The sequence below is a fragment of the Etheostoma cragini genome, chromosome 12, assembly GCF_013103735.1.
Source record: "Etheostoma cragini isolate CJK2018 chromosome 12, CSU_Ecrag_1.0, whole genome shotgun sequence".
In the NCBI taxonomy this organism is placed as follows: domain Eukaryota; kingdom Metazoa; phylum Chordata; class Actinopteri; order Perciformes; family Percidae; genus Etheostoma; species Etheostoma cragini.
In genome coordinates, this window is record NC_048418.1 from 17370494 (window position 1) to 17395871 (window position 25378).

The window sequence follows — 25378 nt, forward strand, 5'->3', positions numbered from 1 at the left end:
TGAGTGGGTGGGCACACTCAGACAATTGCTATGATCTCGCTGAGTGGGAGGAGTCACCGGGTTGGCAGGGTGTGACCTCATTAGACATAACCTCCTCTTCCTCCGGCAACCGCTGCGCCCCACACCCCCTCCCATCTCTCTTACAGCTCGTAAACAAGACCTCAACACAAAAGCACTGGCAGTGAATACACCGTGTTGCTCTCAAGTGCATTCATTACATGCACAGTAGCCAAAACAAAGCACAACAAATCATAGAGGAGCAAAGGCATGGAAGCAAAATACACAAAAAGAGAAAACAACACTTTGCAATTTCCAATACACACACATTGACATGCTGATGCAAGATTTAAATATGTTTGCATAGACAAAAAAAGCACGCAATCCAGTGTTCCCAGTGGCCACAAGGATGAACATGATGAAAGCAGAGAGAGAGTTGAGCCTGAGTTGGGGGTTTGTCAGGGGGCGACGGTGTACTTCTGCCTGACTGTCTGGGGGATGAGCATTTAGTGGTCCTGTCGGTTGTTTACGTGGTGGGAGCGCCTGGTATATGGTGCAGAAGCAGGGGTTGAGGAAGGGTGAGCGGTGTAGGTGGGTGAGTGTGGGGGGGGGGGGTCTGGGTTTGCTCGAGTGGATTAACACCGTCGACACAAAAGGATTAGGGAGCAGAGATCTGTTGTTTTCATCAACCCTTCCCCTCCAGTTCTCTTAACCCCCGCCCTTCTCTCCCTCACTTTCCCCCTCCCTCTATCCCTGGTTGTGTCTCGCACTTTGCAGGGGGGGGGGGAGTTTGGAGGCACCAAAAACAGTTTTAAAAAACATGTGGTGGTCTGTTTAGAGGAGAGAAGGGGATAATAGGGTTGTTAAAAATGAAAAAATGAAAAAACGCACTGAGCAGCAGGGCTTGGGATGAACCGCTGGGCTGGATTGTTTTGTATTATCAAAAGAGGCAGCTGTTTTGGAGTGAGGATAGGAAAGGTAAAATAGGGTGAAATGAAACACTATTACTCTGCACCTCCTCTCATAACAACATGCCACATGCCATAAATACACTAGACAATTGCTGTGATCTCACTGAGAGAAAATGCTCTGTCAAAAGGTAGTCACCCTCTTTTTCTGCCTATTGTGAGGGATGTGGTCGACTGGTCACGCACAAAGCAAGTCACTCTATCCAGACCAACTCAGCACACGCACTAATGCACATGCATATAAACACAAGGGCCCCAGTCCAACCTCAGTGCATGGCCCATGTGTAGAATCTCAAAAGGAAGTATTTAGAACCCATCAGGGTTCACTGAACACAGAAAGTGAGGCAATCCCAGGGGTGAATGGGTTAAACTAATTTTTCCACCTATCTGCACAACAATAATTAGTTTTGTGAACAGTGGAAGATGCTCCCTCAGGGAAAGAATCGAGGGTGAAACAAGATACAATGCCAGTAACTTTTCACTTCACACAAGCCTACAGACAAATAAAGACTCGCATACAAAGACAAAGGCATCCACACTGAATACATTATTAAAAATGTGTTCTACTGCATTCAAATTAGCTAGAGTTTAAAAATGAAATCATTGTTTTTGTATTTCATATGTTCATTCAAGTTGATTGAACAGATTGTGGGATGATACTACGTAAGACATTTGGTTTGTATTATATTAGCTGCAGTCATACAATAGGACAATTGGTACTTGTGAATATATGTGTACTGATGTCAGAACCAGAACAAAGTCTTTCTCACATTATAGTGACAATCCAAGGCTAATAGCATCAGGAAAATATATATGGTGCAGGCACGCTCCAATTTGGCCGTCTCAAGCATATATGATTTGTTTCTCAGCTCATTTGAATGGCAGCTGATCAAAATACATCTGATCAGTGTTGTGGTTAGATATATCCTTCTCATTTACTAACAAGCCGATAACATGCACTAAGCCAATCAGTCTTAACAGTCTAAGTTATTGGCAAAGTAACATGATCTCGCTGGTTCTTGTATGTAGTGGATCATTGTGACAATAATGATCAATGTGCCCTGGAGCAGATGCCTGGTACTTGATTCAATCATGCATGTAATGTGTTGTATTGATCCAATGCTGTAACAGGCTAATGAAGAGTCTATGAAAACCATTATACCAATCAATTAAATGCCACTGAGGAAATAGAGTCATTATAAATAGGGCACAGATTCTGCTTTACAAAGTGGGAAGCAGCACCATGCTGTCGGGGATTGGCACCTACACATGGTGGACATGGTGTAAATGGTATCTGCTTCTAAGGAGAGTGCTGGGTGGCATTCAGATTTTTGAAAGCGTTTGTGAGGCTTAGTGGCATTCTCTGTTTTCTGTCCTCCCTGGGAGCGCCATGCGGTTTGAGGATGAAGAAGGCACTGGCAAGACAGAAAGTGAGACAGCAGCACTAAAGATGTCAGACTCTCATTAAAGATGCAGCACTGCTTACTTTCACTCCTCACATCTCCACCTGAGAGAAATGGAGCAAAATGTTCTTGCTCTGACAAGCCCTCTGCAGAAATTTGACCACTCCATGTTTCATGCATGCACATACTGTAAATGTCTGCACCTCTTTACTACTCAAGGCATACCCTATTTAACATTATCTGAATACAAGGTATTCATTACTTTTTCCTTTTGTACCAAAATCTCATCCACAAGTCTCTTAGAATTTGGCTGCACAGCATGTGGTACTGTTCTACTTAATCAAGCTTCTCCAATCATTCATCACCACTTCTTCCCTCTTGAGATGTCAAGCTAAGGCATGTCTCTAAACTACCAACCTCCACACTTCCCGCTGTTCCACCAAGACAGAGAGGTGAAAATGGGAGACTGAAGAGCGTAATCTCTCAAACAGGCAGTGGAGGGCTCCAATCTTGGGGGTTTAACCCCCTTTAAGCCCCTTAAATACCCAGTTTACAGGGCCAGAACTGATGGGCTAAAGTCCCCAGAGATGTCTACAAACTACTGGACTCAGACACAGCATGAGGACACAGAATAAAAGATCCCCAGCCAAGACTACTGCAGCCACTTAATCCTTCTTTAGTCCTACCTAGTCAAAGGATTGTATGGGCTTAATTGGCATCAGTAATGCCACGGTTATGTCCATGATCATATGGTTAAAAGAAGGTCAGCATGAGGATGCAGAGAGGTTTCTGATTATGGAGTAAACTACGGACTGAATTGTCCTTCAGGGATTACAAATTGATGCTCAGTATATATGTCATTTTTCATGTGACGACTGTAAAGATGCTAGGGGTGTTAACTGATGATGTAGGTTACTGCAACAACTTGAGAGAAAGGAGATTATTTTAGATCAAATTAAGGTCTGGCTTTGAATTAAGGTTTATATTGGCTGTAGAAAAAATAATAGTTTACTGTCCCATCAAAAAGATTTAAATGACAGAATAAATGTTGTTCTTGTCGCCTCCTTAATTTGATCTATGCTAGCGGTACATCGTATAGATAACTTGCATTAAATGGGATCAAGAGTGTCTGAGTGAGGAGTCTGAAATCAAGGGTCACTGGCGCCATCTGCTGACCAACACTTGTGCATCTATTTCAGTCAAAAGGCCAAGTGTCTGCTGTAGGCTAGTAAACAAAACATACAGTAAATGTAGAAAGAAAGAGCTCACTGTTGGTAATGACATTTCTTTTTTTCTTTTTTTCTAAAATCGTCCATCTGAATCCAATATGTCCTAGTTGCAAAATAAGAATCAGCGTCACAAGCCTATAAATCCAAAAATAAATGTTCAAGAGCATTCAATAACTCAACGCTGAAACTGGGATCGGCCATACACTGAGAACATAAGGAAGACTTTGCAAGGCACATATTCTGGTAGACTTGTCCAAGTTTAAAACTGGCTAGCTAGCATTTTAGTTCGATTTTTTAACGTAACGTCGTTAACACCACACGTTTTTGTAGGAAACTTATGCCCACAAGTCAACTCATTTCGGATGTTAAGGTAATTTGGCAACACCAAAAAGAGTCTCAACAATTGTGTAGCAGTTAGCTATCTAATGTAGCAGTTAGCTAGCTAACTAATTATCTATCTAGCTAACTAACTGCAACGTTAGCTAAAGTGAAAGACGCTAGTTATCGTGGCATCACGTTGTGGGTTCATAGCGGTATCCGCAGACTTCAGACCTTTCTCAGGTAAGCTTAATAAACGTCACTTTGTGTCAGGTATACTACAGCTTGTTTTCTTTTAGGATAATTTGAGTCATTAGCTCTTCTTGCTTGGCTATAGTCTGTGTCATATGTTTAGAACCGTACATCCATAAAATATAGCCTATTAAACAAACAACCACATCATGCTGTTCCAGCATAGGTATCTTGTATCTTGCCCTTTATAGCATAATATAAATTCTTCATTTTTTGCTCCCAAAATAGGCTACACCATACTTCTTCCCCAAGCTCCAAAGGAATTAGCGTACTGTTATTATAAATGTTGGACCACATTGCCGCTCAATCTCATCAGTCAAAATGAAAACTCTACCTTAGATTAATTATTATTTTTTCACTATACTCCCCATCACCCCGAGCAGCAAATGATTTTGAACATTAAACACTCAAAGAGAACATTACAACAATTCATGGCTAGAATTAGAAGAACAATTATCTAAAACCACTTCACTTGCAGACCTGCCCTTCCCAACGCAGTCAATCCAGAAACTGGACTTTTTACAATCTCATCAACTCTGGCAGCCGGGTTGAAATCTCACAAAATCTGGAGGTTACCTCTAGCACCATGTAGATTCACCCCACTTTGGCATAATCTGGGCTTCCTGCAGTCTTTTTTCCATCATGGCAAAGAAAAAGGGACTATCTCAATTCCATAATTGATTTGAAAATAACCGACTCATATCCTTCAACACCCTCATCCAGAAGTATGGGATTGGGAGAGATTAATTCTGTCACTATCAGCAACTAAAATCCATAATTAAATAAAAAAAAATAAAAATAAAACCAACAACTCGCTACAACCTTTAACATTAAGTCATGAAATTATTAAAATTACAAACTCAAAAAAAAATCTCAAAACTTTATAAATGTATATCTATGTCAGAAATCTCCATAACACTTCCAATCACAGAATGGGGAAGTGACTTGGATCTGCATCCCAACTGTGACTTCTGGAACCAAATCCATAAAAACATTTTCTGTATGACCACTAACACATACTCCCAGTTTATACAATTCAAAACCATTCATCGAACACATTACACCCAAAGTAAAAGGCACAAAATGGGATTGGTCGACACAGAAATGTGTTCATAATGCACTTTAGGTAGTGCAGATGATTATTTTTATGCCACTTGGGCCCGCCAACCAGTTTATTCCCTGAGGACAGCAGTCATAGAAAACCTCTCAAACATCCTGGGCTGCAGAGTCCCACTGTCTAAATCCCTGTGCTTGCTGGGAGATGTAACTCAGGTAACCATCCCAACCAAATACCAAAACCCATTGCATTCCCTGACCATCGCCAAGAAAATCATTTTCCTAAATTGGAAATCTGCCTCATTGGATTAACTTGCTTCTAAGACATTTTTCATTAGAAAAAAAACAGCCCAAATTAGAAACAATACATCTGCCCTAAATGAAACCTGGAGTAAATTCATAACTCATCTTAAATCCATCTAGAAGAAGCTAAAACCACTTACATGACTACTTGATCACTTGTTCCACACATGCATTACTACATCCAAACCGCAACACACATTTCTACTAGCAACATACATCCCTTTCCTTCTCTTCCCTTCCTATTTAATGAATTTATTTTACTTTTTCCTCTAGATGATTTCAATAATGACTATTACTAGGATTATTATAAGGGATTATGGTTGCAATATTTTACTTATTTCTTCCTTTTTATGGTAATTTATGTCTGGTATTTCTACTCACATAAACACTTTTAGTGATGACAGTGACGAATAAGCATATCCTTTATTTACTTGGTTATTTTTTGGATCATTATTGTGTTATTGTGGGTTATGACACCTGCCAAATGCATGTATTCATTTAAAAGATGGACAACACATTTGCTGTGTATCTGCTATGATCCCAAAATCCCATTTTTGAAACCTTCGACCTTTGACCTTCATTTATCCAGCGTGTTAATGTTGACAGTGGATGTTTATTGCATCCTGTGGATGTACATGTCGACATGTGTGGAATATGTTTTTGTATGTCAGTTGTAGTGTGAAGTAGCTTTTTTTTAGGACAACACCTCTTCACATGTACTTACTGTACACAAAACAGGCATTTTATTAACTTAACATTAATTACAAAAACGTTCCCCAACAATAACCTTCCAACGTTGGGGCTTCTGAACACTAGGCCTGCAATCTCAATTCAACTTGTTCACAATTACATTTTTAAATAAATGTAATTTAAAAACATTCTTTGGTTCTCATGTAACCCTTGGATGGTATTATGGTCAAATTTTTACAGAGGCTAGCTGAAAATCGACGGCCTTACCTTATTTTCTGTGATAAACATGTAATCCTGACTCAATTCGGAAAATGTTTCTGGATATGACACTATTTTTATTTAATTTAATTGTGTTCTAGTAGAGACTGATTGCATTCCCTAAACATATATGTCATCTCAATTGTTTGAAATTGAGATAAAGACAATTTTTCTTAATAGATTATGAAATAAAATTTTATTTCAGAATTCTTTTTAAAACCCCAAATAAGTCAGGGGTCAATTTGACCCGAGGGATACTAGAGGGCCCTGTAAGTGAAGACAACACAAGGGTTAAAACAAAAACTCAAAACAAAATAAATATAAAAACTAATGAAAAATGTAAAAACTGAATTATTAGCCAATTAAGCGAGACCTCTCTGGAAGCCAATAAGCCGTGGAGTGGAAAAGTAAAACAATTACCATCCCACGCTGTGTGTCTCAGTGGGCTTTCATGTGAGGTCCTGTCATCCATCCTCGATATTAACTCATCTCTGCAACACTCTCACCCAGATACATTGAGCTTAGAAATAAACACCAGTGCCTTTAAAATATTTTCTGCTGCCATACTTTTTGGTACAAAACCTTTTTTGAAGGCAAACAATGTATATGCTTAATGACTGAGGTACTTTTTGACTTCTGCTGACCAACTACAATCAGCACACTGTGTGTTTCTTTGATTTGGGATTATAACTTAAATTTTAACCAAGGGACAACTGAAATAATAATGGTGCAGAAATGCCTTGTTGTGATCGAGCAAAATGCCCCGAACATCTGCATGATTATCTTCAAGCGCCAAAATAATATCCCTTTTTCAATCTGTTTAGTAACTAAAATAATTATTAAACAACAGGTTCCTTCAAAGAGTTAATTAATGAGGACATTGATGTTATTGAGTTGGAAAAAACATATTATCCCCTGAAAAATTGCAAGATTTCCCCGAGAGATAGGGTCCTGTAGAATTAATATAACACTCAGTTTAATGCTGTGTATTTAATATTGTTGTTGTCACCTCCCCCTCCAAAAAAACACCAACATGGTTTGTAAAGATAAACCCTAATGATTGAAAACAGCAATGTTATTGTTGGAGTTGTAAATGCCAGATCATGTAAAAACACTGACCACAAAATAATTGAAAGAACTGTCATAGTTTGTGTGAAAATGTTTGACGGTTAGCAGTGGCGGTTCTACTCCGAGGCCTGGGGAGACCCGTGCCTCCCTGGAAATGTCGCTGGCCTCCCCTGTGGCCCCCCCCATGAGGATCATATAAAATGTTGTGATTTTACACGTAAGCACCAAAAGCGGAACTAATGTGCGATGCAACGTTCTACACGGGTAAATTAGAGCGGCGCGTCCAACACTGTAGCCTGCCTGCCCCGCCCACATGTCGTGCTGCTCCTTGGTGAATGAGACACTACTCTTAGAGAGAGAAGCTACCATTTCTCCTGTTGCAAGAGACCAAGGTAAGCAAAACCAGTTCATCTTGTAAGTGACTAGCTGTTCTTGCATCTAACCGTGTTCCTTTTGTTCCTCACACTGAGAATGAGATCAAGTTAGTGAATGTCTGGTCTCGATATGTTTACAACTTAATCATAGTTAAGCAAACTCATCGAAGCAGAAGCGAATATCCAAATGTCAGTGTCTTGCTCGGTCTACACAGTGTTGTGATGGTAACACTAACTTCATCCGTCTTTGCTGTTGCATTGCGATAACAAATTAGTATAAAGTAATCGACAGGCTTTATGCCCGTGTTAAGTCAAACATATGGTTAGGCACGAAATGTAATGCATACCTTCTGTTTTTTTCTTCTAATAGTTATGAAACGAGGAAGGGATATAGTGTCCTTTTTTACCCCAGTAAACAAAAAGTGAGAAAAACAGCAGTGAGAGAAACCAATCAAGGGGTTGAAGAGCAGGAAGAGGGAGAGCCAGAGAAGTTGGTGGAGTTTGGAGAGAGGGCATGTGAAGAAAGTGAAGGCTCTGACACAGAGAGGGATATTCCAGAGGGTGAGGAGGAGGAAGAAGAGGGTGAAGAGCATGAAGAAGAGAGTGAGGAGGGAGAAACATACATGGATAGAGAAAGGAACAGCCAAGGGGACAGCAAGTGGATCCATGTGGCTCAAGTACTGCACCATCAGGTTGGTGATGAAGAACGTTCTTACTATTTGCAAAGCAGTGCAATTGCAGTTTCCTTGTAGGTTTCCTGTGTGTCCTATGGTGCTCTCTGCTGTAAAATTCTTTTGTGCCAATATTGCTCTGTTTCTTTTTAAGTACATAGTTGGCCTACATTTTGAAATGCATGCAGGTATACATGCATGCAGTGGTATGCATAAGTTTAGGAACCCATGCTGAAGTTGACTATAAAGAGTAATAAAAAAAAAATCATCTTTTGGAAATTGATCCATTGCCTTAATTAAAATAATAGAAAAAACCCAACCTTTAAGCACAACAATTGTTTTTAAATAAATAATATACCATAAATAATAAAAAGATAATTCACCCAAAAAATTTAAAAATAAATAAATAATAATACAGGGGGCATAAGTATAGACACCCCTATGATAAATTCCAATAGAGGCAGGCTGATTTCTATTTTTAAAGGCCAGTTATGTCATGAATCAGGATACTATGCATCCTGATAAAATTATCAGATTATATAGATTATAGATTATAATACATTATTTATTAACAGAGAAAATTTGTGTCCTTAAAGGTTGGATTCCTAATTCTAAGTCTTACTTTCTTTTGAATTAAGGGATTAAGATCAATTTCCAAAAGATGTTTTGTTTTAATTCCTCTTTTGAGTCAACTTTAGCACTGGTGTGTAAACTCATGCATACCACTATAAGTAAACAAATGTTGTAGAGGTTTCCTATGTTTACTGTACATCTTTCTACAGATATCCGCAAGTCCAAGAATGATGTAGCTACCAGGACAGCACAACTTGAATATATTCAACTATTTTGATAGGGGACAGGAGACGGAGCTTCAGGCCAAACGGCTATAATCTTCATCCCCAGCTTGAGTATTCTGTCATGATGGACTCTACATATTGCTATGCATGTAGACATTTTTCGTTTTTTATGGCCCTACCTCTTTTCTCTTGCACCTGCACTCCCTCTTGTACAAAATAAATATTTATATAATTTTAAAGTAAATAAAGTTTTTAATCTTTAAATATCATTTGTTGCAATTTTAATGATACTTGGCGCCTGTGTATCAATACAGTATTGCCACTGAAAATATTGGGATACTATGCTGTATTAATTTTTATTTTTCCACCCCTACTGTACAGAAGTACTCTCTACTCTCCAGTCTATTGTTAAAAATGGATGGAAAATTTTCATTGTCACTTTGAAACTTCAGCCCATTTTTCATGTTTATGTACAGCAACAACACAGAAATGTAGTTCATTGAAGGAAGCAGAGGCATCAACAGACCCATCAGGGTGCTGTTCCACCCGCCCATAAGAGCGCGCTTTGCAGCTCTGCTGGCATATGAAGGCTTACAACTCCAAGATTGCATTAGTGATTGAACTTTTGAGGCTTCAGCGGGAAAAGTGCATCCCATCTAAGATGATTGTTGAAGATATGACAGACTTGCTGGTAGAGCAATGAAAAGATACAAGGACAAGTTTGAATTGGAGGGCTTTTCTGATGAAGACACCAAGCCTCTGCTCATGCTTGTGTGGGAGGTGAACAACAGCATGACAATGAGGGGCATTGAGTTTGAAGCCAGAAGGCTACTCAAGTCGCCAGAAGACATCCCTCTTTTTTTTTCAACATCCAAAGCTTATTAATTTGGCTAAGGAGTACGGCAGGAGCCTGACACAGCAGCTGCAGTCGGCCCGCAGCTCCAACCTGCTTGGCCAAGGAAATGTGGTGGAAGTGGTTCCAAAGGTCTTGCAGGGCTTTTGGTTACCTCATCCAAGCACCTGCCTCAACATGCCCTCCCGGCAGCTCAATAAAATGGCTGTTGGTGTCACAAAGTTTGTTTTGGACCGGGTGTCCACTGCTGTGTCCACTGTGCATCATCGGGTCAACTTCTCCTGCTCCATCAGAGACAGCATGGTCCTGTCTATTCAGAAAATGGTTAGGCAGATGTACCCTCAAGACGTCCTGGGGAGGCTTAACTGCTTTGCAGCCCAGGTGATGAACAATTTTGCTGATGCAACGAGGTCCTTGTGCTGTTTCAGCCTCAGACCGATACCCATGTGCCTGCAAATTCAAGCACCAAAAACAATTAAACCACCAGGCTGGAGATTTGAATGAGGAACCTGGTCTGCAGGAAGATGGAGAACCAATCCAAGATCCAGAATTTTCTCTTTTGTCTCCTCCACCTACTCCTCTGACTCCCAAGGTTGAACCTGCTGCTAATATTTTCTTGGATGAAACAGTAGCATCTCCATCTATGCCCCGCCTAAAAGCCGACTCTGCTAGTGCATGGTTCCAGCTCTGCCATTTTCGCCTGATTGTTCACCTACTGGTGAAACTCTTGCCATCACTGTCATTCATGAGGGTTTGACAAAAAGACAGATTTAACCAGCGGAGCAGTTTACCCCTGAGACAGATTTTGCTGAGGTGTCATCAACACTACTTCCTCTGAGCCTTGCCACTGAGCACCCACTCACTGGATGGAAACTTGTCTCCTCCACACGCTTTCCTGACTCCTAGCTCTGAATCTTCTGAATTGGGTGGGATAAAAATAGAGGATTCTCCCTCTACGCCCAGCCTAAAATCTCCCGTGGCTACAGCTCCTCCACCCCCTCTGACTCCTCCTGCTGAACCCACAGTGACTACATCAGCCCTGAATGATGAGGATTTGAGCAGGAGATCACCAGAGAACCAGACTCTGTTGGTGCTTTAGCCTTACATCCACCCTGACCCCTGCTGACAAACCTCCCACCATCACTATTGTCCTGGATGGTTTGACAATCAGCTTGATTGAACCAGCTGAGCAGCCTGCACCAAAGGCCGACTTTGCTAAAAGGACATCTCCACTACTTCCCATGACTCCCCCAGCTGAACCCTCAGTCATTACTGCAGTCCTGAATGATGAGGATCAGGGAGCTCAGCAGAGAACCAGACTCAGCTGTGACTGCAGCTCTACAAGCTCTTCAAATCACCCGTGGTACAAAGCAGGATGCTCTGACAATCAGTCTGGTTAAAGCTTAAAAGAAGAGTGGCGTCCAGCACTTTTTCAGTTGGTATTCCTCAGTTGATTTTTTTCCTTTTTTCATATTGTTCGTATTCCTATTGAAAATAAATTAATTCTTGCATATTCAGTCCGCACCACTCTGTGTCATTTAAATGTATTGTGAATTCATGCAACACAAAACAAGACAAGAAGTTACGAGTCCTTATTACGGGTAACATGTCAGTGTAAGAGAAGTGTGAAAAATCATAACATTTATTTTTTTATGTACAAACAGCCAAAAATAATATCTTAGACAGAGAATGTAACAAATGAGCATTTTCAGGTGCAGAACATGTTTAAAGTGACAAGTTTTTTGCTCCATCCCTAAAGAGAAAGAAAAGACTTTGTGGCCTTGACCAACTGCCATTTTGCTCGTTTGAAAGCCATGATCTCTCTCTCTCTCATGGGTGGGCCAAATTCTCTTAGCGGGCAAAGCAGAGAGAAAGGAGGTAGTATGAGGTCATAAGGAGCAAGATTCCAGATCGGCCCATTTGACCTCTCATTTTCTTAAAGGCAGAGCAGGATACCCAGGCCTTGGTTTACACCTATCGCCATTTCTAGCCACTAGGCAGGCTCGGGAACGCATATTAATGTTAAAAAAAACTCATAAAGTTAAATTTTCATGCCATGGGACCTTTCATGACTATACATTTAGTCTATGTTGTGTCCTCACGAAACTTCCCTGTTCTCGGGGCATTGTGGTCACCACCATTAAAAGCTGTGGACAAGACGGACTTGAGGAGGCTACCTGTAAGCTCAGACCTCATGCCTTCGATTTTTTTTTTTTTGTGTTACCTCTCATGTATTTCTAAATGACTGGCTCTCAAGCCTGGCTGATGTTGCTTCCAAACCACTTGAAGAAGAGCAATAAATATGCCCCATCCCAATACATAATAACTCAAAACAACTTAATTACAACTTAATACTTTATTTCTGTAGCACAGTGGTTCACAAACTTTTTCAGCTCAAGACCCAAAAGAGAAATTTTGTGTCTCCCCGAGACCCATATTTACAAAAATTAACCATGAATCATTGTAACATCTACATTTTTAAACTGTGGACAAAAGACGGAACAAAGCATGAATTTAAATGTATATGAAGTACAGTGAGGAAAATAAGTATTTGAACACCCTGCAATTTTGCAAGTTCTCCCACTTGGAAATCATGGAGAGGTCTGAAATTGTCGTCGTAGGTGCATGTCCACTGTGAGAGACATAATCAAAAAAAAATCCAGAAATCACAATGTATGATTTTTTAACTATTTATTTGTATGATACAGCTGCAAATAAGTATTTGAACACCCAAGAAAATCATTGTTAATATTTGGTACAGTTGCCTTTGTTGCAATTACAGAGGTCAAACGTTTCCTGTAGTTTTAGTTGAATCAACACCTCTAATGCTTTCTGAGCTAAGCAGGAGAACTCCACCTGCTGGAGATGAGAAATCCCAAACTGTGCCAGGGTGGTTGTCTCAAATAACATCTTACTGGCACTGCTTACCTGCAGTGTGACCAGTGCCTCTAACTCTGTCTGGCTTAGGCCAAGCTCTAGTGATGGCACAGCTTGGAAAGGATACCTCACCCACTGGTGAGTTACCCACTGCTCGGTTCCCTTTGAATGCATGATAGATAACAGGGAGAATCATTAAAAATGACCACTCTCACTTGTTCCCATTACATTAGTCTCTCACGCTGCATTTCGCCGGGATTTACACGCTCGAATAATGCAAACTCAACATCCACGTTACTCACTCTTCTATCGTCAAAAAACAATGTCAAATACGCACTTGGCTGCCTTATCCACATTAGTAACAAGCCCGCCAGACGGACAATAGCGGCCAACAACGACATGTTAGCTAACTAGCAAGGGCGTCACAAATTACACTGACACACAAAAATAATATTTAACATGCTAATGTACACCAACAGAAAAAATGTAATGACTTACTTTTCCGCTCAAAACACTGTTTCTTGAAGGATTCTCCTTTGCAAAGGAAAAATTCTTTGGACTTTCCCCGATACTGTGAATGTTTTGTTAGAAGATGTCTGTCCACTTTATTCATTTTAAAACTCTCATTACTGAGCACTTCCCCACAAAAAACACGCTGAGGCCTCTCTTCTCCATTCCGAATAGTTTTGGTTAAGCCAACATTAATAAAGTAGTCCTTATATTTTCGTTTGGACGTCATATCAACACTGACAGATCACAGACTTCTGACAAAAAAATATGAATTTGGACAGCAGAGGGGAGTATAGCTTAGTCAAAGATCATGTTAGGGAGAAGAGAGAGAGAGAAAAAACCCCACAGCATCTGAGCTGAACAGACCAGTGTAGCAAAAAAGAACGCTCATTCACATAAGATTGATATGCATTTTACTCTGCCAATTGACGACCCAATAAGACGGGTCTGCGACCCATTTTGGGTCCCGACCCTAAGTTCGGGAAACATTGCTGTAGCACATTTTTAAAAACAGGTTGAATAATTCTTAGTAGCCTATGGACCCTTTTCACAGGAGATCTTTTTGACTTCATGCCATAGCAGAAGAAGCATGGCTGACATTAAAAACTTGACTAATCTCTCAGTTCTCAGTTCTGTTCAGTTCTGGATTTTTGCAAATCGCACTACAGGCTGTAGGTGGTTCCAGAGGAGCCAGATTTGTTTTTTAATTACCTGCATCGTGTAATTCAACTCAAATATAAGTTCAGTTTCAGCAAATATGACAGAAAGTTAGTTTTATATACTAAGTATAAGTATAACCTACTGAACACAAATGTTATTAAATAAACTCTGCTTTTCCTACTGAGACATTTCCAAATGTCTGCTGTGAAAAAGGGATATCATACAACATTGGACATCTGACCAGTGATATAGTACCATGTCTGTCCAGGAGAGGGTAGTATTTAACATGAAATGTGTAGAAGGAACCGTTCACTGTAAGGTGACATTTGGAAATGAGGAGACACAATTTCTTTAAAAAAAAAAAAAGAACACTTAAACTGTCAGTTGTTAATAATGATGTGTCTGGTTATTTGGTAATATGTCTTTTATCATCTCATAGTCTGCAGGGGCAGGTCCTTCCTCCGGCGTTGGGACATACATTTTAAATCTTAAATTGATCAAAATCATCTCTTTGGATTATTATAACTCTCCAAGAGTTCTTGTTTGATAGACCATAAACGTATGTATAACACTTGCCATCAAAGACTGCAAAGCTCACTCTGAGTGTACCGGACGCCTAATACTGGGACAATTAAATCAGTCTGGAAAAGAAATGACCTTTGTTACCAAACATTTTCACCAGTAGATGGCATTAATGTAAATGATAATAATAATATTACCAAGTATTGCAATACAGCTTTAGCAACATTGAGCACAGAATTGTTGCAACTCAACCATTGAGAACTCACCATTCTCTAAAAACTAAACCAAATCTGTCCTGTTTTACCCCATACAAATATTCAATTTTCTGTCTGAAAGAGACCAAAATATATTCACTTACAATCCATTTACTCATTATTGTAATAATAAAAAGAGGGACCACATAACAACTTAGTGCTCTCTCAGCATGTTCATCATGGCCGCTGACTGTTTGTGTGTCACTAAAGAAAAACTAAAAAATATTTAGGGTAAAGGTGAGTTTTTGCCATGACATCTGTTTTATATTCAGGTATAACATTTCCTACAAAATGACAACGAGGCGCAATTGAGATGCAAAGGCAAAGTAAAATATACGACCATATTTAACTTAATTAGATTTTACTTTTTAATTATACCACGGGCATTGTTTTAGTTTTAAGGATTTATAATATTATACGACTACATACACTGCCAGTCCCTATAGGGATAATGTAGTGAGGGTTTTACTTGGGGCACTTAGCTGAAGTAAACAGAAAGGGAGGGGAGTGTGCGCGAGGCTTTGGAAACAGGCATGCAGACAGCCGACCACTGCAAAGTGTTGAGCGCGGGACAGACTGGCTTCAGCCCACAGCACTCTTCCTCAGCCCAAGAGAAGACCCCAAACCTCTGATGTGAGGCTCTCCCACTCCTCCCAACCAATTATGTGAAAATCAGACGGACACGTTTGTCGTCGCGTCGTTGTAGCCTACTTGAGTGCCTTCTATTTTCAACAGTGTCCCACAGTTTGCAGCCAGGCTACAGAAGGCTATCCACAAGGATACCTGGTGTGAGATGCGGCAATGTCCCGAGGAATATGCCCACGCGTGAACTCTTGCGGATCCTTTTGGATTTTGTCAGCGGTCATATTTGCGGCAAATGTGATCGCCACGGACGCGTACAGCTGTCATGAGGTGAGGACCGCTTTCCAGCTGCGGCAGGTCGGGCCGCTGCACCGCGTTCCGGAGACACCTGGCACAGGTGAGCCAGTGGGTTTGGCACCTCATAGTGTAGAGCACTTTGGCTAAAGCGCACTGCAAACACCAGAGAGCTGGTCACACATCTAGCTTAAACTACTCATATCAATTTCAGCAAATAGGCTTCCATGTGTAAATGTGTTACAGTTATGACTACCTCCATTTAAAAAAAGAAAAGGCCTTTAATTTACGTCCAATGCTTCTAACTATTCTGTGCTTCTGTCAAAAGCACACGTGGGTCCGGCACTCTGAGTGGAGTAAGCCCTCTCAAGTGACAGCAGCAAGAGATGTGAAAGGCTGAAATTTACGGAACAGATATTTCTTTCTGCCCTCACTTTTGTCATATAATTCTCCTCTTATTAGTCATGTTAATTGAGGAGACCTTTTTAAAGGGGTTGACCATAAAATCTACCCGATGTGTATTGGGAATGCTATTGCTTATGCTGTGTTTGTATTCTAAAAAGTATTTGGAATGACCTTAAAGTATTTCAAGTGGGTCTTAACACATTTGTCAGTCCATTTTTATTAAATTCCAGGCATCCTATCTGGTCCATTGTTGCACCATCTGAACATCTAGAAAAATTCAGTATTGGTTTGATATTGGTAGCATTACATCTTTAAGTTGCTTTAGGCCCTATGCAATGGGTCTCCACAATTTGCAGCTTCATTTGCAACCCAGCTGATTAGCATACAAGCAGGCTGTTTGGTTTAGAGTAACAATCATTTAAGAATGTCCTCATAGAGAGAGCTGCCCAGCACATTCACACGCTGCTGAGACAGGGGTTTTGAGCTAGAACAATTGTAATACAGAGGTCTTGTATGGTTTAAGATCTGTGGACAAAGAGGGTACACTATTGGGACCAAAATAGAGGGACTGAATAATTTTCAATTTTCAGATTGAGACCATGTGTCTTTAGACACTTGGTGGGGTGGGGGGGGGGTCAAAGGCCCTTGACCTCGGGAGGCACAGTTTACAAAAATATACTGTCCGGACTCCCACAACTGGCCTATAGAGTATGTTGGCACCTCTGCTGACATGGTTCCCAATTTTTTGTTTTTCTTTTTGTCAGAGCACTGCTTGAAAGCAGCATAAAATGCCTTGAAGGTTTTGTGGTATTTGCTTTCCTCCTGCACACTGAGGAAAAGTTATTTCATGAGAATAAACATTGGTTCCAAATATGTTTTGGAGGCAGCATGCATTTTATGTTGGGTTTGGGCTTTGGTTCAACTATGCTAGGCTAGCTTGAACGTTCTTCTGGAAGCATCACTTTAAACTAATTATGTCATGTTTCTTCTATGTGGAACCATTTCAATAGTCAAGAAACGGCTATTCAGTGTGCATTATTATCATTACATTTTTACTCCAGTTTTTGAAATCTTCTAATATTTGCTATGAATCTCTTTTCATTTATTGTGAGTCATTTAGTCCTGGAATGTCAAAGAGTTAAGTGCATTTTCCTGGCAAATACTCAGAATACCAGTAGATTATGTTGTACAGCTATCTAGATGACTAGAGACCAGAATTCTTGCAGCAATGCCAGTTGGTGGCAGCTTAAGTAGCACCCAGTCTGAGTCTGCAAGCTGTAACAGGGAGAAGAGCAATGGATAGCTCAGTGGGACACATACCTAGGGGTGCATCCAAACCACTTAATATGTTTGTTTAGCAGGGTGTCACTACTAGCAACAGAGGATGTCATTTTCAATGCAAGCAGTAGTTTAGGGGTTAGGTCCTAAAGACAACGGAAGGACCTCGGTTTTCTGAGCATGTCGGCAGTCTGGAGCAAGGCTTGCGGGACAAGATTTTACACTCTGCAGTGCATTGGCAGAAACTACATGAGAGTATCTCAGCCTGCATAACAGCTGTTGATGGGCATTTTACCTGACAGGAAGCAAACAGCAGCATAAACACTCATAGGGTGTGAAGGGTATGCAGTACACTTTCCTTTTAAGGACTTTGCTTTTCCCATTTCAACATTTTTATTTATGAGACATTCACACTATCTATAGTTTTAACTTTTTTGTGGAAAATGGGGTTGATATAATCATCTCTTTGGACTGGACTATTCATTGATATAAATATGTGTGTTTGTTTAAAAGGTGTGGTAAACTGCCTTTTTGTGAATATGCACTCCACCACGTCTTGGCTGTCCCTTCCCTTTACAGCTAATCAAACATTGCTGTAGCTTTACCAGTACGTGTTATTTTGCTTTTTTTTGTCCTAGAGAGGTTGTTTTGGGTCAGGCGAAATCTTGACTTCAAAGCGCTGACCAATGGATGGGGGTGTTTGAGTGGGAGATTTGGTGTGTATGTGTGTGTGTACTCAATTATGCTTCTCTGCTTCAGTTCTCAGAATTAAATGCCAATAAAAGCAACTTAAATTTGAAGTGGCAAAACTTCAGCACTTTTCACAGTCCGATGTTTCTTTTAGGATACAGTGCTGCAATTCATTCATGTGTGGTGAACTGATTTCTCACTGAGCGCCAGGAGTTTAACAGCAAGGAACTGTAGAGGCGGCCAGTTGGATATGATCCTTTATAAAAATGAATTGAACTTTTTTACGGTACAGATCCTTTAAGCAATATGTTGTTTTTTTATTTTTGTATCCACTGTAAACATGAAGTGCAGTTTGTAGTGACAGTTCCCGCTGATAATCAAGACCGATGTGATATAATGTTGGCAAGCAGAGGTGGAATAAGTACTCTGGTTCTTTACTTAAGCAAATAGGTAAATACTGGAATGTAGCAATAGCTGATTGTAGACATAGTTCACACTACAAGTAAAATCCCTGCCTGAATTGATTCCTACTATTCCTGTTATTTATTCTAACCTTTCAGGGCACTTATAATTTATAGTTAAACAAAAAAAAAACATAATTGCATGTATGTGCTGAAGCTGTGTTATTGAGTGACCTTTAATTACTGTATGTCCTTTAATTGAATTATTTTAGACCAAACTGTTTGCTTTCCAAGCAATATGTTCCCGGGGCCACATTTTATAAAGAGCGATTTTATCTCCATGCCAAATTCAGCATCAAGGGAACTTAGATAATCCATGACATGAAGTTGCTTATCCTGTGATTATTTTGAAGAGTTATGACCACTTTGTTGCTGTGGTACACAGCCAAATGCTCCATATTGAGATTACCACGGGGTGCTGATATAGCCCTTTGGAGATAGATCATTTGGAAAGCAGACAGATAGCAGTGCTGTTCACAGACACCCGAATTCTACAGCTCAGATATAATCAACCTATTTTCCAGCTCAGTTAAAACTATGTGATTGAGCTGGGCTTATCTGATTGTGCACATACCCCACACGCAGAACACTTTGTTCAACGTATTACCATGCTGTCATTCTCTGATTTACTGAGTCATTAACAGCTATTTTAAAGTAAAAAATAAAGTGTCTTATTGATTAAATACAAGGCAAGAAGGGGCACGTGTTTACAGCGAGAGAATGGGAACACAATGCATAATCACATCTCACCACATCCTGAACCAGTTACAGCGTCAAAAGCCTTGGCAAGCTCTCAAAGCTCAACTTGCTCTTTGATTGGCTGAAGTTATTTTTGATTCTCTTTTTATCTTGCCCTTTCTCACTGAGAGAGCCTACACATGGTGCACACCTACTGTACTCCATACACACTTAAAATCCTTAAGGCATCTGTGTATTCTTTTGCTGGCCATCTCTTACCTACCTACTTAAATGTTATATAAAATAAACATAAGGACATTGAAATTTGTAAAACTAAAGGCATTAGAAAACATTGGTGGTAAAAAAAATCCCATGTCTCTAAGTAAAATGGTAGTACAGGTTATTGAACTGACAAGCACCTCAGATGCTCTTTCACCAGCCCACCCCAAACACTCCAGCCTAACCAGTGTTGCCCCAGTCTGAAGCTGATTACTGTGTCTGACACGGTCTCTATACAACATCTCTTATTGGATTTCAGCCAAAGTCTGTCTTGTGTTCCAGTTGATTGTGTGCTACCTTACCCTCAAGGCTTGCTACTGTGGTAGAGACTGATGCAATTTCATTAAGTAGACCTATAACATCTACCACTCCAATAATATAACCATTTAGAAAAGATTGTCCCTCCGGCGCTCTATGTGAATTGTACATGAGAGTAGCGCTTGTGTTCAACAAATTATTTTAAATGTTTACATAATTGCTCTGCCAGTCTGATGTTCCTTCAACAGTTCTGCATATATCTGCCCACCAGCCTTCCTCTTCTCTCTTTGAGCTCTGTCTGACCAACCTGTGCCCTGTGGCGGGGCTTTGGGCTGTGTACCAATCACTGCAGGCAGTTCCAGCTCGGGCTCTGGGAAATCTAAACATTCCAGTTGAGTTTCAAGGTTTTTGAAAAATGCAGGTATGCTGCAGAGACCCTTTGAGATGTGTTTTCATTCAACATGCTCCATCCAAAACAGCAAATCTGTATTGAGTAAATATCCTGTGTGTTCAGTAGATCTGGGTACTTCAAAGGGAACTGGCTTCCTAAGGCAACTTCATAACTTCATTAATTGCTTACTTTCTAACAAAGTTATTCTTGTTCTCCGAAATAATATCAAAACAGCAGCATCAGGAAACCACAACCCTCCCAGTCATCACTGCATTACAGATCATAACAACATTTCCATACCATATTGAGTGAGCTGCATATTAATCATTTTGAGTGGGTTTGAAAATGGTGGTTATCATCTTCTCAGTAATATTACTGTATTATTTGTAGCTTTTCTACTGTAGTGTTCGCATACATGTATTGAGATTGGCATACAAATCAGTAGGGCAAGTACATGGTAGAGCTCCTCTTAGGAGTTCTGACTTGTGCGATGAAGAGCACTGAGGTGTTGCTGAAGGGATTGTGACTAACAAGTCAAGACCCCCGAGCCACGGCTTTAATACGGCAAATTACTCCAGAGGTATTTGTCACCTGAGGACGATTAAGGGAATTAGGATTCAGAGTTGACATCTAGTCTGGAAAGCAGAGTATTAAGGTTTAGCCAGGCAGAATGAGCAGCATGCACATTGGGCACTAATTACAAAGGACCTGTGGAGCTATTGGAGTCTATATTAAGCCTGGAGTTTTTATTTGAAATCAGAGAAATGTTCTGAAATTTGTAAAATAAAATCACAGTAGCTAATACTGCTACAAAAGTATCATATTCTGCATAACTATGTTATGTATCTGTCAGTGCAATGTATCTGTTCTCACCAGTTAACATATATTTATATATAAATAGTTATATGACAAGTGCATTGACAGTGTGGGCACAGGTTTTGTGACCTCTTCAGAGCTCAGTTAGCTGTCTTCCAGTGTGTAATCTCACTAAATAGTTATTAAGTTGTTACAGTAATGACATACCTTAATCATCACTGGCATAGCCGGCTGCCCTTAGAAGGGCGTAATAGTTTAAAAGAGATCACCGGTGAGTAATCACTCTGTGGTGTGTGGCGTTAAATACACCACTCTCTGGAAGGTCCAACAACTTATTTTATAGTTTATTCGATGGCTAAAACTACAGCATGGAGACAAACTCCACAACAATGTTGTGGAAAAAAGTACTTAAAACTAAAAGTACTGGATTTGTGATGCATTGTGATGCAATAACATCAAGGTACTGGGAGGTCAGCTTAAAAAATAAATACGTTAAACACTATGCCACAGAAGTTTTCTGTGTGAGTTGGGCATTAAGTGAGTGAGTGAGGCCACCAAGACACCTGTGTGAAGTAGCTACAGGCTTCCATGGCTGAGATTGGAGGGACGGTACACAAAATTAAAGTAAGGGCATAGTGGCAAAGTGAAGAAAAGTTGAAGTAATTTTCCTTTATTTTCCATGCAGCTAGTCAACCGGTCCAGACATAAAGCCGAATCTATGCAGCCTAAGTCAAGTCCATTCCAATCACTCGCTGTCCCTAAGCAATTTTAATTTAAATAGTTTTGCAAAGAATAATGAGGAAAAATTGTCCAGATGTTCAAAACTGTCAAAATGGGCCTACTTAATACTTTGGATTTGGATATGTTAGGTTTCCTACGTTTCTACGTCAGATTTTGGTATACTGAAAATGTAAATCAAGTATTTACATTTTTTTTTTTCTTTTACAAAAACAAGGCAGTCACATAATTTATAATCTTTATTGATCCCTTAGGGGGAGTTTACACTCTGTTGTTATTACACACAGGTCTGAAATACACACAAATGCTCATTACACGCCCTAATGAGTGAGTGGGCTGCGACTGCTGAACAGGCGCCCTGAGCGGTTCAGGGTGATTTGATGCCTTGCTCAAGATCACCAGGAGGTGAACTGGCATCTCTCCAGCTACCAGTCCACACTCCGTACTTGAACCAGCAACCCTCCGATTCCCTACCAAACTCCCCACAAGCCGAGCTACTGCCACCCCTAGATATGTCTTAGATTATATAAGATTTATAGATTGTAGTCTTCAATGACTTTTGAGTCCTTGGAAGACTGCTGCACTGAGCCCTCAATACATATATTTTAGCTTACCCTTGAGGTAGAAGCCACTAAAATTCTCTTAAATATTTTCTAGGATATAAAAGAGCGGGCTCAGCAGTATGTTTGCTGTTGAACATACAAATAGTGACATGGCTTGTAATGATTCCAGAAAGTAGCATGGTATTTTTGTGACACAGTCAGCCTGTCCTGACTGCTCTGGTGGCTTTAACAGCCAAAGTCTCTCTGAGTATCACTTACCCCATGCATCTACTCGCAAGGGACGGTGAGGCTAGGCTGGATTCCACTGTGAGTCCCTGGATATTAGTTTCATATCAGAGATAACGCACAAACACAAAGGAGAGAAAGAGCCAGCCAGCGAGGAGAACAGGGTCAGGGACAGAAGGGGAGAGAGGACACACACCAAATATGGTGAAATGGTAACCTTAAAACAGAATTAACACAATAGATAATGCTTGTGTTGAGAAGAAGTTGAGATTCAAAATTCAAGATTCTTTACTGATGGTTATAGGTAATGTGTTTCATGAATAAGCTTTTTTAAAATACGAGTTCCCACCCGTGTGTATGGTGATATTTATTGAGTAATTGACAAACAAGTCCTTATTTATTTTGAAATAGTTTTTGGACATCTAAATGATATGAATTGTTGGGCAGTATAGCTTGTGTGGTTTGTTGTTACATGTAATTTTACCCAGACAACCAACACATACCCAGTGAGAAGTAGTGGAAATGTGTTATTGGACTGCTTTTCTTGTTGGTGAGGTCATAGTAAAGAGATCCATTTTATAAGGTTGTTGTCACTAAATCAGATGCGATGCCATTTAACCCCAGGATGAGATCGAGCGCCAGCAGCATTCACTTTATGTCTCCGTAACTTAGACCAAACATAATTAGAACTGACATACCCATAATCTTTTTGAAACCCTCATTAGGAAATGTCATTAGTAGATTCATTTAAGCATTCATTTAAATGTGTGTTTAGACCTGTAAATATTCATGTTTTGTATGTTAAAACAAATTGGGTTTCTCATTTACATTGAACCAATCAATCACATTGTGGAAAGAGCACTCTTAAGCCTGGTAGGATGTACATTGAGAATTAGCAGCTGTATGCCCAAAACAAGATATATATGCAAACTTCATACATTGATGGTCCTGATAGGCAAGAAAAAGAGTGGTGTCTCTTATCACACAAAAACACAGGACAGGACTTTTTAAGAACAGTGTCAACAGTGAGACAGTGTCAATGTGAAAAGAGTGGACTGCTACAGAGCTGGAGATAATGAGCTGGAAGGGGCAGGACTTGTCTGGCTCTGGGATGGGAACAAATGGAGCCTCACTGGGTAATTAAGAGACACCCAGGCTTCACTAGGATATGTCAGGCAAATGGGAGAGAGGGAGCAGAAAGGGAAAGAGGGATTGAGAATGCAACCCTATTGTGTTTCATGGAAGGATTTGGACAGTGAGGCACTGGTCTTGCGGTCTGTCCTAAGGCCATGCTTTAGGCTCTGGTTACAACACCTGCCTCCAGCCACCCCCGTCCAGCCCTTGCCCCTGTAAAATGAGTTATCATATCAGACTTTTACATTATAGAAATGCCCTGTGCAAGGAAATGTGTGGGAAAGGAGCATTTTAATAACCCAAGCTAATTGTGAGCAGTCTCAGTGATGTCATTAGAGTGTTTATTTGTGTAGCGATGGTGAGAAGCAGGTGATGCTGGCAGCACAGGGTGGAATCTGGTTCCGCTGATGTAATTGTGTCTGATTGAGCTGTTCATTGGATCATAGTATTTGCAGTTAGGTCATTGCTTTTGTGTTTGTTCTGCACTGCACTATTATGTTTAATGACTGTCTAGTTCTTGAAGTGATTTTACATAGATTACTGTATGTGGGAGAGACAGTACGTTTAGCATGTTCACATTGCAAAATGCAAGTGAATGCATGTGTTTTCATAGGACATATATAGTATACATGCATGTACAAATGTACAGTATGTCTTGACAACATTATTGCAATTGTATGAGCCAAAGATACATAGACAGTATTTTTTAGCAAGAAACGTCTATGAATTCTTGGTCTACTTTCTCACCCACCCATGGTGCCTCCTCTGTCTCCCAATGGAGTTATGGTGTGTCTATCTATTTGCATACTCAGGACACTATAGATATACTCATACATTTTTGTACAGCAGAGTGTAAAATCCTATATCTGTCTTGTGGGATAAAAGATGACCTTTTTTCAATCAAACTGGCGTTCCCCAATTTTTCTGCACTTCCATTTCCTGGGAAATGCTTTGTGTTTCTACTGAGTTTTAATCAAAGACAAAAAAAACAAAAACAAAAAACATGTTTATAAAGAAAATTAAGACATGTATGTCCTTTTCTGCCTGACTTTTCTAGATGTGGATCTGTTGGTTTGTAAGCACCCGGGTCCGTCCTGCTGCACCCGGAAGATGGAGGAGAGCTACCAGTTGGCTGTAAAAAGAGAAACACTCCACAACATTCAGTCCTACAGCTATGAGCTCGAACACCTCATCTCCGGCCACTCGGACGCCTTCCAGGGTAAGTGTTGGGACAAAGGGGCCAAGCTTGTTGGCTGGGATTGGCCTGAGAAACTGGGTTGTTGTTGATGGATGGAAAAAATATGTTGCAATTGAGTGCTTGGTGAGTTATCAGTTAGCTCTCTGGTACATACCGCACCGACCAATACACGGGACTGATACTCAAACATTAATTTGAAAACTTGACCTAGCTTCATGCTGACCCGAAACTGAACTTATGACCCTTATTTGAATCCAATTTAGCAATTAAAACAAAATAACTTTGTGTTTGTTTTCTTGCTTCCAAAGAATATTTATTTGTTCAATAT

The 25378-nt window shown here is 40.2% G+C and overlaps 1 protein-coding gene across 3 annotated transcripts in view; it reads left to right on the forward strand.

Annotated features, from left to right (window-relative positions):
• The first annotated feature begins 3946 nt into the window (after window positions 1-3946).
• The window catches only part of gpc5c (glypican 5c), a 112740-nt gene continuing 91308 nt past the window's right edge, over window positions 3947-25378 (forward strand). For 2 of the 3 annotated variants that reach the window (XM_034888005.1, XM_034888006.1), the window contains exons 1-2: window positions 15574-16039; window positions 24910-25071. In XM_034888005.1, the coding sequence (XP_034743896.1) occupies window positions 15862-16039; window positions 24910-25071 (340 nt within the window). In that variant the 5' untranslated portion in view covers window positions 15574-15861. Of the gene's footprint in view, window positions 3968-15573; window positions 16040-24909; window positions 25072-25378 lie in introns of those variants that run through there. The other variant, XM_034888007.1, reaches the window with a different exon arrangement.